Raw genomic sequence first — 19,235 nt, forward strand, 5'->3', positions numbered from 1 at the left:
TATTATTATTATTATTATTAAAGAAGTTGAAGGTTGGTTAATAATAATACTTGATCATCTTTATAAGGTTTTGACTTTACTGCCCCATCGAACTTCGAAGTCCCCTCCCTTTTTTAGTGACAGAGGTAGTCAGGTAGGCTTCTTCCCCCGCTTTTGGGTGACATATTACTCATTATCATTTCACCCCATCAAATCCAACATTCTTTGGTCATCATTGATTTTTATTTTTTTCATTTTTTTTCTCCCCCTTCATCGCTCCTACCTTAGTAGTACTATCATCATAATTTTAGTTAATTAATTTGTGATTACCTCAATCAAAAGGAATCTTAGTGTACCCATTTTTTCTCCTCCGCCATATCAATGCATTTAACTATTGTTATTAATGTCATATTTATGCTCCTTCGCCACTCCTTTCTCGGCTTTTATTATTGTGTGATATTTGCTCCCCCCTTGAAATTTTAGGTTTATTCATATTTATTGTTTACCTTTAGCTATTATTGTTTATGCCCACTATTACTTCCGCAGTATCGTTTTGCATTTATAGTCATGTGGCCTAAAGATACAACGGACGTGGAAATTTAATTTACACTACTTTAACCTAATTGCCCTTCTCAGAATAATTGTATAAATGAATTGTCTTTCACAAATGATGTTCATATGCTACTAATTCTTTGGAAATCTTGGAGTTTTATTACCATAATTCCACTAATACAATAACGGATTCAATAGCCAGTGTGAGAAGAAATTAAGACTATATATTAAAGGAAAATGTTTTTTTTAAATTAAAGTAAATCAAATATTTTCCTTTCTTTTTAATTTTTGAAAAATATTATATGTGTGTGTGTGTGTGTGTGTGTGTGTGTGTGTGTGTGTGTGTTAATTGTTTAATGTTTAAGCAGTTAATTAAAGGAGTTGGCCCATATCCAGAAGAAATATGTTTTTCAAATTTCAACAAAAGTTTAAACTTTAGACCCACACTAATAATGCGTGATTGAGAATCCTTTGAAAAGATACGTCCAAGAAAAAATTGATTCCTGAAAAACGATTAGAAAGATCAACAAATTTTTTTCTTCCTTTTATAACATTAAAAATTAATAAATTTCCATGTATCTGAATGGTGAACCCATGCATTTTTTTAAGAAAGACTTGAAGTTTCAACTTTCAACAGAACCCCATTTGAGTATTTCCACTTCAAAAGTAAACCGTACTCACGCAAAAATCGAAAAATGATAAACCAAATTTTCTTTACATTTAAGTGTTTTCCTATTTAGATTGAAGGTAAATAAAATTTTAATACTAATAATGAGTAATAAACAAAATTCTCTGTTGGTACCCGAAAAAGGTATGGTGCTGTGCATTCACTATTTCCAGTCAAATGATAGGGTTACAGTTATAAGGTAAGGAATCATGATATAACATTTATTTCATTTAAAAGAGTGACAAAATGATTTATTTGAAAATTTTAAAAAAATAAATAAGGAATCATCTGTGGTAATATCTCGAACGTGATTATTTTTGCATAAAATTAAAACATATATTATTGAAACAATTTTTGGCTGTCGTCAAGCTGCTACAAATTATTTTGGCGTTTTTAAATGTCGGAAAATCCTTTTAACCGCTACATGTACTTCTAGGCGTTGAGAACAACAAAAATGCATGTTTCTTGCGAAAACACAAATTTACCTTCGTAATATAGTTCAAAAAAACATTATTAGCTTTTTAATTTGTTTTTAAAAGAGTACCATTATTTTGGTAGATCTTTCTCACTGACATTTTTTAACAAAAACTAACAAAATTAGCATTAGCCAATAAAAAAAACTATTATTTTGGTAAATCTCCTCCATCATGCATTGACAAACTGCAAGAACGAGCAACTCCAAATTTTGTGATTATTTTACCTAGCGAAATCAATGGAAACAAATTTAGCGTTGCACTATTACAGAATCAGCCAACATATGCTCGTGACATTCTATCTTATCTACTACAGCGTAATACCTTTCTTTTGGTTCAATTCTCCACATTTTTTGTCTTTTTATTTGTTATTTCCTTCTTTTTCCCTTTGATTAAGCATTTATACAATTCTTACCTTTATCATTTGATATACTACAAACAAATTGTGAGATACATACAGCAATTGTGAGAATATAAGGTGAGGACTTAGGCTAGAGAACTAATACGACAAAATGGTAGAACCCACATGACTAGTGAAGAGCATCGAACACAAAGTAGCTGAGACATTGTTCAGTTCACCACCAAGTGCAATAAACGATTTCTATAAATAGTAATTTACCCTTTGCATTTGTTACACAATTTTCTGGAATTTTTAAGCAATCATAAAAGCAGATAATGATTAGTTTTTTTATATAAAAAAGTATTTCTACAGTAGTATAACATCTCAGAAGACATTTATTTAAACATACTCGAGACGTGGACATTTATTTCTACAGTCCTACAGGTGTTTTATAAAGTGATATCTCAATTTTTTTATAATCAAAATTTTAGGGACAGTATAATAAGACCCCCTAGCTAGTATAAGGTAGGAAAAGCTACTAATTAAGTTTAAATAAGATTAGTATAGAAGTAATTATTCGAACATGCAATCTCTCGTATATGAGACTTTATCTTGTTTTATTTGATCAATCCTTTTAAGATTAATAGCATGCTAAAGGTGATGTCAAAATATGTACATATAATAATAATTTCATGTTGATTATTCCAACATGCAATCTCTTGTATACCAGATTTTATCTTGTTCTACTTGACTGAACCTTTTAAGACTAATAGCATGTTAAAATATGCACATATGACAATATTTTTACGTCCAATCCCAATCAATAAGTGCATGTTTGACAATCCATCGGTGGAACACCAAATGAAGGTTGGCCAACGCATTCCCCCCTTACTTTTGCTTTCATGTTCTTGTACTAGTCATATCTTAGGATAAGAAGACCTAGTTCAAGAGCATTCAAGTGTGAAAGTGTAATTTATCTCTTTAGGTCAAGCGTTTGGATTTATATATATAGGTATGTATAGTAACTAATCGATTTGATATTCTCGTAATGATCTATCATATTTGATCTTATTTGTTGCTCTGAGATCCACGGCTACATATCGCAAGAGGTTAAGATAACTTAATGGTAAAGGATTGGACGACATGCATAGTGGGGTTCCTATTTGAAAGCATGAGTGTGTCAATCGATATCAAGACTCTTAGGTAAGAGAGTATTGATCGAAGAACTAGAGTAAAATCCGACAATAGAGGAAATCCAAGGAATATATTGCCCCCCTTAATCTCGAGTACATAATCATAGAGAGACTAAGTGTTAGGAACTGATCGTCTGTAGTACGATCGAGTAGACCGAAAGAGTACACAGTTCCATAGTTTTGAATGTATAAGCACAAAAAGAATAAGTGTAAGGAACTAACACTACTACAAAATGGAGCTTCTACATCGGTTGAAATAAGGTTTCTACGTCGGGCCCACCATCGTCTTTGTTCCAGGTGACGTTGTATGTCGACAACAACTACGACGGTCACCCTACAACCGTCTTTGTAATGTGAGAAGACAACGTCAGTGTGCAGTCAACAACAATCATCATATACATCAAATCAACGACACACATTATCATAAACCTGTCATTGTTTGGATCCATTTCAACGTCGGGTATGACTTAAACCCGTCGTTGTTTGGATCCATTTCAACGTCGGGTATGACTTAAACCCGTCGTTGTTTTGGAGCATTTCAACGTTGGTGTATATGACACCCGTCGTTGTTGTTGAGCATTTCAATGTCGGTGTCTATGACACCCGTCGTTGTTGTTGAGCATTTCAACATCGGTGTATATGACACTCGTCGTTGTTGTTGAGCATTTCAACGTCGGTGTCTATGACACCCGTCGTTGTTGTTGAGCATTTCAACATCGGTGTATATGACACCCGTCGTTGTTGTTGAGCATTTCAACGTTGGTGTCTATGACACCTGTCATTGTTGTTGAGCATTTCAACGTCGGTGTCTATGACACCCGTCGTTGTTTTGGGAAACGTTAACGTCGGCGATTGAAAGGCGTGTCGTAGAAATGTTAGGTCAATAACGATGGGTGTGTTATTGATCGTCGTTGAACTATTTACCCTATGAACAAAATTTGGGTTAAAACCATTCAAGCAAAAAGCATAATCAAATTAGGAAATTTTTAGCACCTGTGCATCTTTATCAACCATTATACGCTTATAAAAAGAAATTAAATACAAATAAATAACACATAACAAGATCAAAAACACCTAATATTAGATCAATAACAGATAACAAGAAATTAATGTTAGTTCATGGAAAAAGCTTATTTGATATACCTTCTTGTTTTTTCTCCTATAAAAGGTGTATGGAAAAATTTATTCAAACAAGACCTTTAGTAAATTCAAATATATATATATATATATATATATATATATATATATATATATATATATATATATATATATATATATATATAGGACGATCAAGGATACCAAAGAGTACAATTCATATGTTGGATCTTCATTGGAACACGTTCTGCAACAAAATAAGCAAGCTCTAAATACATGTAAATTACAAAGGAGGCGTGTGATCTTACCTGGATCAAATCGTTTGAAACATGTAATCAAACATGCAATAAATGAATTTGATTACGTGTGTAATAAACGTAAAAATAAAAAAGTTACCGCAACAAATATTTTCATGCCTATATCTGACATAATTTTAGTTCTACACTCAAGATCATAAAATCAAACACGTCATAAGAGGCATCTCAATTTCAAATCCCTCTCTACGTACCCAACCATGCATCAAATATACATTCTAACTATCTTATGCTTTAATTAGAAAAAGAAAAATCTGTAGCAAAAAAAAAAATCTCTTTGTATAACCTCAATCCATTTTTACAGTTATGCTTAGTTAAATATGCAAGAATTATAAATTTAACACTAAATATATAATTATAAAAACCTTTCAGTAAACCAGGCAAATATGAAACAAGTGATCAAGATTTAAAAAGCTCAATTGATCAACCAATAGTCATTGAGCATCCATCACAGTCTTTATATTTTGCTGTATCCATCATAGTCTGGGTGCTTTTTCCGGTAGAAACATAATCTTTTAATACATGGTACAAAATGTTTCGCGTTATGAATCCATTTTTTTTTTCCTTTTCCATTTTGGGACTCACACGATCTGTAGCGTGAACTCCAAAACAAAACAAAGAATCGTAGAACGAACAATTGCGTCACCGAAAATCGCTTAGTAAAACACTTGATGCAAAATGCAAATAACACTATTTAATATTTTAGAAAAGCTTACATATTTAGAAGCAGAATTGGATAACAGGGAAGTTCCAAGTCCAACTAAACCCCCAAAAATGCATCCTATAAGTGGAGCCCTCGTTTGTCGGTAATGCGAGGGCAAACCAATCCATTGTATCACACACAAGTCAGCTATCTACCAAACAGCAACCAACTCCTTTCACACACCCAAGTGAAGATGATAAACCAAAAAATAAAAATAAAATAAAAAAAGCATATCAACAACTAATACATAGAAGAATCAATAAATGTAACATGAGTCTTCTCGGAATCCAAACACTTCTTTATTAGTTTTAGTTCGGTAGAACCAAGAGGAGGGGCTTTCCTTGAGATTTTCTTTTCACCCTTTTATCATACTATATTTATAATAATAATAATAATTTACCAAATCTATTCTCTTTGCCTTTCCATTATCTCTAGATGACGTTAAAATATAGTAACAATGTGATATTATATATAATAATATTCCGAACCAAAATAAAAAGAAAAAAGAAAGAAAAATAAATGAGCCAAGTTAACGCCAAGCAGATGCGACTGTGAGTGTTCTTCCCATCCAACCAAAGCAAATCCCTCCGTTCTCTTCTTTTACGGTGAGTCCCGAGTTGACTCGGTTGTTGGCAGAGATGAGTCGCGCTTTAATTGACTCGACCATGCTTTGACTCAGTGGTTTTAACTCAAACCCCGCCATGCTCATACGCGCGCGCCATTTTCCAAACACTTCGCACCGTTCCACGCGATCTCTTCCTTCGCACGCCACCGAGTTATGCAATTTTCGACTCAGTCCCTCCTCGAGTCTGACTCGGTCTGAGTTGTTAATGCTGTTATCTTTCCCCACCGTGGTGGCCTCAATGGACTCCAACAACGCGCCGTAATACGACAGCGTTTCCGCCACGCGCGCCAAAAACGGCGCCGTGTTCCCGTTTATCTCCTGCTCCACAACCGTCACCACGCGCGGCGCGAGTCTCTTCACGCGCCGAAGAAGCTCGTCCCGAGGGTTTTCCGGGGAGACGCTCTCGTCCGGAATCTTGTTCAGCTTGAACGCGAAGTTCACCATGAGAACATCGTCCGCATCGCATCCCAGCGACTCACGAGTCAACTCGACGATTTTCTGAGTCGCGACGATTTTGAACTCGAACCGGATCCTCAGCCTCTCCGCGAGTAATCTCAGCATGTCTCCCACAGCCCGCACTCTCTCCTCACCTCCTTTTTCTGCTACGGCTGCGATCTTCACCGCCACGTTCTGTCCACGCGCCGAGAGCGCGTTGAGGAGGTGCAAATACTGCTTCCCTTGTCCAATCTCAAAATCCACCACGCAGAACCTGCTCGTCTCCGTTTTCTCCTCAAATGCGGCTTCCAGAATCGCGAGATTCGCCGCCATGAACCCTACCGTGAAGCACACCGAGTTCTCCAAGAGCATCTGAGTCGAATCGGCGTGCTCCTTCCTGAAAAGCTCCGCCACCGGCGGAGGATACTCCACCGGATTCATCCTCGATTTCAACGCCGAAACCATGCAATCCGTCAACCTATCACTCCGGTTCACACCGTTCAACCGGTTCAGGATCTCCGCCGCAACATCGTGTTTACCTTCAACAATTGCAGATGCGGCTTCCATGAGCGTTTGCTTGGAGCATCCGGAAGCAGGCGAAGCCACGGAGGAAGAAGATGACGTGGACGACGTCGTGGAAGAAGTCGGCGACGTCGTCGTCAAAACCGGTTTCTGAACCGGACTGGGACTGATTAAATTCTGATAAGTCTCGGACCACTCGCTCGTGGTTATCACAGACGCAGCATCAGCTTCTCCTTCGTCGTCGTTATCTTCCAGAAGCTGCTTCTCCAATTCCAGAAGCCTGTGGTCCATGATCTTCTTTTCCGGTTCAGATGAGTGAACCTGAACCGGAACAGAAACAGGGAGAGAAACACGAACCCGGTTCTGGTTCTGTGGTAAGCCCAAATTCGAGTTCCGGTAACCGAAATTTGGGCCTGTCATGGGCACGGGCCCGTTGTTGGGGAGATTAATGGGCTGAGGACGAAGCTGGTGAAGTAACGGAACACCAAAACGCTGCGTTTGGTTGGAATAAAGGTTTTGGTTTTGCAATTCGGGAACAGGAAAGTCCATAGAGGTGTGGTATAAACTGGTCCGGGGCTTAACGGAACGAAGCAGGAGGTTCGAGAGGACGTGGTTGGGGTTGTTGTTGGTTTGGTTGTAGGCTTGGAATTCGGTTAGGGTGCGCTTACCGATGAAGGTTGGTGTTTGGCGTTGGGCGATCTGCGAGGAAGGATCTAGAAACATTGCGGGAAGGTTCTGTTGTTGTTGGGTTCGGTAGAGAGGGTGGAGGTTGTTGATGGTGGCGGAAGCGGCGGCGTTGGGGTTGTTCATGGTGGCCCCCGGAATGGATCTGCCGCCGAAAACACCCGCTCCAGCGAAAAACTCAGACGCACTACCGCCGCCAGGGAACCCCGGCGATGACATTCTAGGATTCGGCGAAGAAAATAAGGAGCAAACGAAAAAAAAAAAAATAACAGTTAAAAGGTTGTGTTTTTGTAGAAAGGCATCAAAGAATGAAAGAGAAAGAGAGAGTATGGGTGTTTTAGTTATGTGGTGTGAGGGGTTGAAATGATTCTTATGAATATAATGGGGAATGGCATGGCAAAGGGTTTATTTATTTATTATTATTATTATATTATAATATTATTCCTATTTTTGGGGATTTAAAATACGAGTGTGGAATGTTTCGCATCAGAGTCTGTACGTATTGAGATCCGGCCGTTGATTTGTTTTGGATTCCGAGATTCAGCGAGAATGGACGGTGATTAGAGAGTGTGCGTTGTTGTTATAATTTAATAACGAACTTGAATTCTTGGCAATCCACGGCGTGAGGCAAGCGGGCACGCTACCTATGGGGCGCGTGAGAGAACGGATAAAGTGCGGATTTGGCATGGTTGCGTTGTTGTTGTGAAACTTCTCAAAAATCAATGTAAATTGAAAATCTGATAAAGGTTAGTTGTTGTTAAGATGGAGATTGCGTTAATCAATCACTCATGTTTTTTTATTTTTTATATTCGATATTTGTAGGTGCCGTTGGATTAATAAATTTTATTTGATTTTTCTTTCACACGTGTCATCGTAATTATAAAAGTTAGTAGTAGTAACTTTTAATTAATTTATGAATTGTAAATATGTCAAAACTAAAATATATTATGAATCTATTGACTTAAAAATAAAATAAAATTATGAATCTGTTGAATTTAAATCTTATGTGCAAATAAAATAATCTGTATGAAGTTTTGTTTTATTAAAAAGGGTTTAGCTAATATGTGTATGTGTATATGCATGCATATATTAGAAGTTTTATTGCAGTCATTAGTTTAGGAATTTTATTGTTTTTGTTATAACTTTAAAAAATTAATTTAATCTTTTTAATACAAAATAAATAAATTATCTCTTTCATTATCTTTTCTTCTAAATCATATATCTCTTTTTATTTTTTAAAATTTATTATTTATATTATCACTAGTATCATTATAATCATTATTCCATCATTATTATTGTAATTGTGTTATCATAGTTATCACTATAATTTTTATTGTCACATTTCTTAATATTATCATTGTCATTGTTGTTGTCTATCATTGTTGTCTCTTCAACGAATCATCATTATATGTATATATTGAAATAATAGTGGTGGTAAAGGAGACAAAAATTATATTGATGGAGGCGGGTGAAAACAATGATAAATATAATAATAGTAAGAAAGGATATAAGTGTAAAATAAAATATAATAAAGAAAAAAAATGATGAAAAGATATATATTTTTTAAAATTAAAAAAATCAAATTAGTTTTTTAAATTAACACAAAAAACAGTAAAATTTATAAACTTCATGTTGCATGCACATGTTAATTGTTAACTAATCCGATAATATTAAGTTAAATGATTTATTATTCTTTTGAATAATAATATTAGTTTGTTCTCATTATCTTTTTTCTTTTAATCCGCTTAATCTTTCTTCCTTTGAATGTTTATAAATAATTATATTTGACGGGAGAATAATTATTTTTGTGAAAAATAAACGTAATCTCTCAATAAAATACATATATAATGAGAGAAATTCTAGGAAAATAGACAAAGAAAAAAGATAATAAAATTATTTATTATTTTGATTAGTTAACTGATATTATTAATAAAACTTAACATGTGCAAAGTTCCTGTAAAAAAAACATGTACAAGCACTTGATAAAAAATCCTTACATTAAAAATACGGTTTTATTGCCCAAATATAAAAGTAATAATTTGTAATAAAACTTGAATTAAATGTAAATTAATAAAAAAATACTTTTATAATCTAAATAGACTTTTCATTTTTATTACTTTAATAGTATTTTAATATATATTCGTATTCAGTTATTTACAAAAATGTTTTTTATCAATGCTATCATAATGTTCATTTTGTCTTTTGTTTTTAAAGAATCATAATGATTTTTATTGTAACCTTTTTACACAGATAAATTTTATAAAAGTAAGTTTATGTTAAATCAACTTTTCAAACTCCACCTAATTCGAAATATGCACTAAAATTAACACTGTTGATACTATTTACTTTTAGCATGTTTTGTCATTTTCTCACGACAAACTCAACTAAATTGCTTTTCCAAGCCTAATTTAATGAAAGAAAAATTTCATACCTTTCACAATACATCATTTACATTTTTAACCAAATAAACTGATTATAAAGATGTATCACCGTTATATAAAAGACTTTTTAGATTGACTAAAAATGATATTTTACAAAAATAAATTTGATTAAATTAAAAAAATATTAGTTAAATTAAATCTTTTATTATCCACACACCACAATTAGACATATTATCATAAGTTAAAAGTTTAAAACTATGATAACAAAATTTTTAAAAATAATCTTTAACAAAATACTAAATAAAATAATATTAAACAATATTATAAAATACTAAAAGTATATTTCAAGTGATTTTTACTCTATTTTTAATTAAATAAAAAAACACATTAAAGTTTTACAAAAATATTATAAAATACTAATAGATTATTTTTTAGGTGAGTTAAGTGAGTTAATTGGGACAAAATAAATAATAAGTAAATCGTGTCAAATTTTACAACTGATTGTAAAAAATTCTCTATTTTTTTGGTCCAGTCTAGCTCAATCCTGTTGTGGGTCAAATTGAGCCATGAGTTTAAGCCTATTTCAATAGTTCTAATTAACTATTACATTAAATACGTAAAAAAAAATTATGCTCATAATAATCTTATATGATTAAATACTATTATCTCGGGTGGGGAGGATACTTGCTCTAAACAAAAAAATAATTCCCACCAATTGATTCAAGCACCTGATATGAATCTATCTTGAATGTTTGCGTTTACTTAATTTAATTACACAAGCTCAACCAAATTGTTATTATCTTATTGCACATTTTAAAATCATGCTTTTTCCTAATTCCTTTTTTTAATTTTTTTTATTGCAAAATCAAGATTTTAACATAATAAAAACTTATAAAAACCCTGTAAAAATAACTTACAAAACAAGGCGAACGCTACTACTACTACTACTATTATTATTATTATTATTATTTCATTTTTCTATCCTATACATCACATAAATAAGTAAGTCATCATAAATATATTTCATAATAATATAAAAAATATTCACTCGATCATATTTGTATTTGTTTATTTTTAATCCAGCAACTAACCCACAAGACAAAACAAATCATATTAAATTACGCACAAACTTCTTCAAATTTTAAAACATAAAACGGTATACAGTTAACGCCGTTTTCACTATTCATATAGGGATAGGAACACAGTTTTTATGATACATGAATCATTTATAATTTTATATATTTTATTAATATTTTTTTTATTTTTTTATCATATTATAAATTATATTATATTTATATATTTTTTTCTTTAAGTGCTAAATAATATACTGAATGCTTATTAAATATTTTTTTATAATTTTTTAAACCCTAAAGTATTATATATTATATATTTTTTTAAAAGTAAAGATGATTGAAGAAGAAAGAGAGAGAGGAACTGAGGAAGACGCAGAGGGCCTTCAATTGAAAAGCGCTTTTGAACTGGGAAACAGCAGGACCAAATAGGATAAAAGCCTGAAACAGTTTAGAGCCGAGTCAGTGTCCACGCGCGCGTGAGGGAGCGTGAAACACGGTTTTAATAATGTCTTGTACTCGTGGGAATGAATTCATGAATGGATCTTTATTCAGAAGAAGTGATCCACCTGACAGGACAGTTACTCAAGAAACAGAAGAAGAAGAAAGCCATTGCAAAAACCTAATGTTCTTAATTTTTCTCAACAAATGCCTTGTCCTTGATGCCTCTAAATTGTTGTAACTGACCAAAATAATGACTGTTACAATTCTGTGTTACGATTACAGTAGAAGTTTTTTACTTTTACAAGTAAAAATAACTACTAATTTGTTAAGTCTTATTCGTTTGTCGTAATGTATTTACTAAATGAAATAAAAACATCAATCAATAGTTATAAGAATGTAAGTTAAAATCAATTATATTTTTTTAATAAAAAAATGGTCTCATAAAAGACAAAAAATTGTGTCCTTGGACCAATTTTACTTTGATAAAACTAGTGTATGTTAAGTGAGAATTCAGATTAAACTTAGGCCATATACATATATCTATAAAAAATGTATATGTTTAAAATAAAAAGTTAATTAGTTGTTCTGAGTCATGTAATTTTTTCTTTTCAACTTCACTATTCAAATATGATCTATCATTTTTACAATAATTAAAAAGAGTTCTCATTTGATATGCTTCCATTAAATATAAGTTTAACAAGCATGAAATATTGATATTAATTTTTTGTATATTATTAACCAGTAGAAAATCATCTTTCATATGATGGTAAATAATTATTATTAGTATATGACGATTTATAATTGAATTGTTGTCTAAAAAAATTATATTGGGAGTACATATATTAGTTTTTTAAAAAATATAATTAAAACATGCATTCAAATTAATATTAATAATAAATTTATGAATACATGAGTGTGATAGGTGGAAATAATAAGGATGTAAATTAAATAGATTTTAATCTTTTTTTTAGAGAAATATTTTTAACCTCTTGAGAGATTCGTTTTAATGAATGAATCTTAAGTGATTCTAATTCTTTCACTCAATTTTTTTCGAGTTCTTTTATTCAAATTAATACATATTAGATTATATTTGATAAAATTAACTGAATACTATCCAACGATGCGTCGGGTGCACACTCATCTCCCTCGGCTTATGGATCAGGAAGACTCCCTTGCAAATCCTTTGTGGAAACGTATCTGGAAGTTTCCTGTGCAGGAGAAGTTGCGGTTTTTCCTTTGGCAATTTGTTCATGCTGCTTTTCTAACTAATGAGAGAAGGTTTCTGAATCACTTGTCTCTTAGCAGTGCTTGTCTGGGTTGTTCTGCAGATTCGGAGGCAGTTCTTCATATTATTTGAGATTGTCCTCACGCTCCAAAGGTGTGGATGCTTATGGGCCTTGCCTCAATAGGTATTATTTTCATGCACAAATATTGTTTCCTTTGTGAGTGCATTACTTCAGAACTACAAGGCCTTGGATATGGTGGCTACTATTTTGGCGCCTTAGGTATTTTGTTTTTCTATTTTCATGTAAAAAAAAACTAATTGAAAAGTTAACTCAATTAAAAAACTAGCTTGGAAGTTGAAAAGTGCTTGATAATTAAAAGTTTGAAAATTATTTTATTGAATAATGATTGTTTGATAAAATTATTTGTTGAACTAAAAAATATAATGCTATATAAAAGATAAAAATAATAAAGATTTACCTTAAATAAAAATGATTAAAAAGAAAATCTAATAAATATTAAGAATAAAAATAAAATAAATATAAAAAATTAAAAATTAAAAAATTAATATTTTATAAAACGATATTTCAAGTAATGTTTCAAACTCACTAAAAGTTACTAAAAAATTTATTTATTAAATTATTATATAATTTTTTTAGTTAATAAAAATATTAAAAATTAGTTAAAATATCCTGTGAAAGACACTTTTAATAGTTAAATTTAGAGGAATGATACTTGTATAATAAATTATACAATAAAGTGTATAATCAAGAGAGAGAAAGAGAGAAAATGGAGAAATGAGTATATTTGAAAAAAAAAAAATTTAAATACATTGCTATATTAAATTTAAAGGTTCAATAATAAAATTGTAAGTTAAATATCTATTTTTTTTAACATGAAGTTAAATACCTATTCTTGATATACTACTATGAAAGTGTTTAAACTTTCTCCTTGAAAAGTGCAATTTAACCGGAAAAAACTGGTTATGTATGCAAAGGATACTCATCAACTATTAATATTATAAAAACAATAACATTAATTCTCTTATCAACAATTCAGAAACACGTGTGTACACGTGGCCCAATCAAATCGTGCGGCCAGGGAAGCTGGGTTTCGTTGCTTGTCGCCGTAAGATACCCAAAACTCGTACACCGGATTCCAAATTCTAGCAGCTGGTTTGGCGCCACCGGCTATCCCCGGTGGGTTGTGGAGGTTACCGACACGAGCCGGTTGCATCAAAGAAACCTAAACATTGATGTATGTTTGCGTAGGCTATGCCCTGGCCACAAACATGGTTCAGATCTGGTGTACGCCCGTCACATGCCGAATATAGAAAATGCATGAACGAAGAAAAACGGAAGAAAAAAATGGCCTATTATTTTCTCTTTTCTCTTGCGTCAAATGCAAGAAATTTTGGATTCTGTTATTGTTTTGTGACGTAAATGCATGAAAAATCTGAGATGACATAAATGCTATGATAAAGAAAAGAAATTAGTTTATATAAATGATTATTTAGTTTTTTTTAATATAAAACAATTTAGATGCAGGTAGGACTCTGCAAAAATTGATTTAGAAAAAAAATCAAATTAAACTGGTTTTCAAACTGTTTAACAACTTTGATCTTTAATCCAAATCTATTGGTTTTAGAAAATCAATTTTAAATTGGTTTTGAATCCGTTTTAAATAATTTTGAATTAGTTTATAACTCTTTTCAGAATTGATTCTGAACTGTTTTTAAACTAATTTAAAATTGTTTTAAGAATCAAATTGATTTTAAATTGGTTTTTAAATTTTATGTTTTTGAATTAATAAAGTAAATTTGCCATAAAAATACAAATTAACCAACATGACAAGATGATTATTGGCAGTATAACAAACAAGGAGGATTCTGATCTTTAAATGCCTTGTCAGAAAAATAGTACCAAAATGAATCAAATTAAATCAATATACAATCCAAATTCCAAAATTAACCAAGATGAACATTATGTCCTATTCCTATACATAAATGGCATAAGTTACTTGAATGCTAGTATATACTTTCACATTTGTGTTCTCAAAAAGTAATCGTGAAAAGAAAAGAAAAAGTGAATGCACACAGTTCTGCTGTATTAGCAAGATGCTGTCACATTGCACATCATCTTTTTACTCCTAATTCTATGTTATAGAGTTAAAATGATGATGAAATTTAGCAAGCACAATATAAACATAATACTAACACAATTATTTTCTCTTGTGCACTGCAATGGGATTAATAACAAAACTCAGGGAAGCAGTATTGATCAAGAAGAGAAAAAGTAGAATGGAACAGGCAACATGTAAGAAAGCAAAAAGTAATAGGACAAACAAAAACGCAAAGTAGATTAACTTACTTGTTTAATCCACCTAGGCCCCCAACTTGATGAAGTGCATCTAGATTGAGAAAATGTTTCAGCATACAACCTGTCATTGATGAACCCTCTGATACAGAAAAGATTAAACCAATCTCCATAAGTAAACATAAAGTATAAAAATGTCTGAAAACTCAGTTTATAAATGAACTTAAAAAAGCATATTTTGAAAAATACTGCACAATATCAAATTAACATGATATAAATAGGTATATGTAAACTTTTTAAAAATTTGAGATACATGTACCACACAGTTTATTTTGAATAGAACAAAATTACTTTATCTGCATATACAAACTAATAGTGTTTGAATGAATATAGAATTAATTATAGAATATATTCTCTTTTGTTAAAAAAAATCAGAATCTCTAACCTTCCTAAAGCAATAAAAGTTAAATGGAAAAAGAAAACATGTTAACTTCATATAAAAACTGTGGATCTGTTGTTTATAAGCCATTTTCAAATGCATCCTTTATTTGAAGCTTTACTTGCTGTCAAACAACTACATCCTAAAATGGAAAAGAAAAAAAATTGTCAATTCCCAAAACAATCTCCATGATTTATGTGTTAATAAATATCTTCATTAGAAACTGCACTTAATGTTCATCTTCATTCTTCTTTATTCTAAGATACTAAAACAATTTTCAGTAGGTGGATTGTTGACAAGTAATCACCCTTCACCACAAGCGACCAGGTAAAATTATAATGTCAAGGTAAAAGCAGAGATCATTTCCTTTTAATTCTACAATATCAGCAAACTTACATAATTTTCTTGTAGACAACATTCTCTGTTAACATTAAGAATCCAAGACAGGGTTGGAAGTTCCCATGGCATAAACAGGGAAAACATTCTCCAAACGATGAGTCCAAGAAGAAATGGAACTAAGACTATTGGCTTGGCCTCATTTCAGGAAGATAAACTATATAGTTGATTATCAGACAAATCCTTTCCATATTAAACAAAGAAAAACATGTGATCAACATTTTTATCATGGGAAACTCCAACAGGCAAGGGCCGGCTCAAAGACTTGAGAGATCTAAAGCAAATTTAAGAATGAGACATTTTATTTACTCATAAAATAGTTTATTAAAATTATTACTGTTTTATTTAAAATTAATTTTCGGGCTTTATATGATACAAAATTATCGATTAAATTGTCGTAATTAATTTCATTTAACATTTCTTTTTCAATAGACAATAACGCCAATCCGTTCAATCTTTGTTGAGACATTGTTGATCTTAAGTAAATTTTTATTATTTTTAGTTTTAAAAAATTCCTTTCAGCTGAAGCAACTGATACTGACATCGTTAACATTATTCTATAAGTTATATACGCATTTGGAAAAGAATTAATTCTTTTTATATAATTAAGAAAATCAATTGGTTTATCATTTTCCAATCCTATAATTTTCTTTAAGATATTTAATTCTGAAAATAAATCTAATCCATCAACATCCAACAAATTATCATGTTTCAAAGATTTTTCAAGGTTTAGGCATTTCTCTTTCAAAAGTGTACAATCTAATAACTTTAATTTTTTAACACTAAATAAAAAACCAATAATATCTTCATATATTTTAAATTGTTCAAATCTACTTTGAAGTGTGGTAATTACTTTATCTACGATGTACAAAAAGTAATCAATTCTAAATGATTCTTGAAGAGATTTTACAATTTCATCCTGAATATTTTCATCAAATTGTTTCTTCCTACGGCTAATACGTTTTTCAGGTAACTTAGGCTCTATATCCATTTCAAAAGCAATTTCCTTGGTAGAAATCAATGCATTTTCAAATCCATTTTCCCTATATTTTTCAAAAAATGAAAGAAGACCTTTTAATTGTTCAATATCTTCATCAATGCACATATCTTTTGATTGTAAATTCTTACTAACTAAGTTAACTGCAAATAAAATGTCATACCAAATAGTCACGCCTAACAAAAATTCAAAGTTTTCAAGCTCATAATTTGCTAAACAATCAACTTCACTTTTTAGTTTAGGATCATCACTAGCTTAAGCTAATTCAAATAAAACATATCTTATTTGTAAAGTTTGAAATCTTACAGCTTTCACACTTTCAATACGGCTTTCCCAACGTGTTTTTGGCAATGATTTAAGAGTTAAGCTATGTATATGGTTTTGTAAAATTTTCCACCTTTTTTTAGAAGAAAAAAATAAAGTGTATACACGTTGTAACACACCAAAGAAAGATGTAGCTTTAGGACAAGAGTTAACCATATCACAAAGTACTAAGTTTAAACTATGACAACCACAAGGAGTATAAAATGATCTAGGATTAATACCAAGGAATCTTTTCTGCACACCCTGATGTTTTCCTTTCATATTAGATCCATTATCATATCCTTGTCCCTTAAGGTCATTAATATCAAGTCCAACAATATTTAATTCATCTATAATAGCATCAAAAAGACCTTTTCCACTTGTATCATCTACTTTTAAAAAATCTAAAAAATACTCATTAACTTGTATTGGAGTTGATGAAATATCCACACACCTTAATACAAAAAACATTTGCTCTTGATGACTTATATATGGAGTACAGTCAAGTATGATTGCATAATATTTTTCATCCTTAATTTTTTTTTATAATTTTTGTTTTGATTTCACCTGCTAACAGATTTATCAACTCATTTTGTATATTATGCCCAAGGTAATGGTTGTGAAATTCATCGTCTTTAATTCGACGAATATGTTCTTGCATGATTGGATCAAATTCTGCAATCATTTCAATTAGACTTAAAAAATTTCCATTAGCTTTTTGGTAGATCTTTTCATTTTTTCCACGGAAGGCTAAGTTATTTTTACCAAGGGTTTTAACAACTGCAATAATTCTTAACAACACATTTCTCCAATGTTCTCTATCTCTATTTATTTGTTCTTGAACATGTTTGTCTATTGTTTTATTTTTTACCAATGCCATTTTCAAATCAATCCATGCATTCATGTTAGTAATATGCTCATTCGTTATTTCATGACTCTTCAACTTAGCACTAAGATTTCTCTAATCTTTACTACCTTCGTTAGCTAGTTTACTTGTACAAGAAATAACATTAAGGTTTAATTACCCATTTAGTCCCAATAGTTTCTAAACTTATCCATTTTAGTCCCTATATTTAATAAGTGACTTTTTTAGTCCCTGTAGTTTACCTTTTAATTTCCAATAGGTCCCTACCGTTAAAATTGTTTAACACCGTTAAATTATTGTTGCCAGGACCGTATCTCGCACCATCGACGACCCCTAGCCTCTTCACTCCCTTCCACTTCTCCTCCATCGATGGAAAAACCTCGTGCGCCGCTATCGACGGTGGCCTGGTGATGAACAATTCGGCAGCAGCTGCCGTCACGCATGTCCTCCACAACAAGCGCGATTTCCTATCAGTGAACAACATGGAGGATCTCCTCGTCCTGTCCATCAGAAATGGAGCTCAGGCGAAGAGAATGAACAATGCCGGTGAGTGCTCGACGTCGATGGTGGTTGACATTGCGCTCGACGACATTTCCGAGACTGTTGACCAGATGCTAGGAAATGCCTTCTGTTGGAATCGTACGGACTATGTCAGGATTCAGGTACACCATTAATCACACTGTTTGGTTCTCTGGAGAATGGGGAAAATATATGAAAGCTAAAAGAAAATGAAATTAGATTCAGTAAATAGCATCGGTCTCAGTGAACTGAATGCTACTTCTTGCTCCGTTTTTGATGAACAGGATGAGGAGATCCTCCACACCATTCATCGATGGGAAATCGCGCTTGTTGTGGAGGACTTGCGTGACGGCAGTTGCTGCCGGATTGTTCATCACCAGGCCGCCATCGACGGTGGTGCATGAGGTTTTTTCGTCGACGAAGGAGAAGTGGAAGGGAGTGAAGAGGCCAGGGGTCGTCGACGGTGCGAGGTGCGGTCCTGGCAACAATAATTTAATAGTGTTAAACAATTTTAACGGTAGGAACCTATTGAGAATTAAAAGGTAAACTACAGGGACTAAAAAAGCCACTTATTAACTATAGGGACTAAAATGGATAAGTTTGGAAACTATAGGGACTAAATGGGTAATTAAACCTAACATTAAATAATTTTCAACAAAAACAAAAGACTTTATCCAAATCTCTAGAATAAATTAGCCAT

General features: G+C 32.0%; 2 protein-coding genes across 2 annotated transcripts; one reads left to right on the forward strand and one right to left on the reverse strand.

Annotated features, from left to right (window-relative positions):
* Positions 1 to 5,513: 5,513 nt before the first annotated feature.
* Positions 5,514 to 7,954, reverse strand: LOC114368040 (scarecrow-like protein 8). The gene has a single exon (XM_028325374.1). The coding sequence runs from the start codon at positions 7,799 to 7,801 to the stop codon at positions 5,846 to 5,848; it is 1,956 nt and encodes a 651-aa protein (XP_028181175.1). The 5' UTR covers positions 7,802 to 7,954; the 3' UTR covers positions 5,514 to 5,845.
* A 10,110-nt stretch (positions 7,955 to 18,064) lies between these two features.
* LOC114368350 (probable inactive patatin-like protein 9) lies at positions 18,065 to 18,939 on the forward strand. The gene is made up of 3 exons (XM_028325658.1): positions 18,065 to 18,074; positions 18,323 to 18,678; positions 18,820 to 18,939. The coding sequence occupies exons 1-3, from the start codon at positions 18,065 to 18,067 to the stop codon at positions 18,937 to 18,939; spliced, it is 486 nt and encodes a 161-aa protein (XP_028181459.1).
* Positions 18,940 to 19,235: the final 296 nt, after the last annotated feature.

Source organism: Glycine soja, chromosome 9 (genome assembly GCF_004193775.1).
Source record: "Glycine soja cultivar W05 chromosome 9, ASM419377v2, whole genome shotgun sequence".
NCBI lineage: Eukaryota > Viridiplantae > Streptophyta > Magnoliopsida > Fabales > Fabaceae > Glycine > Glycine soja.

Coding starts and splice junctions, on each gene's coding strand:
- LOC114368040 (XM_028325374.1), bottom strand. CDS start 7,801: ATGTCATCGCCGGGGTTCCCTGGCGGCGGTAGTGCGTCTGAGTTTTTC.
- LOC114368350 (XM_028325658.1), top strand. Junction 18,679..18,819: donor CGGACTATGTCAGGATTCAG/GTACACCATTAA, acceptor TTTGATGAACAG/GATGAGGAGATCCTCCACAC.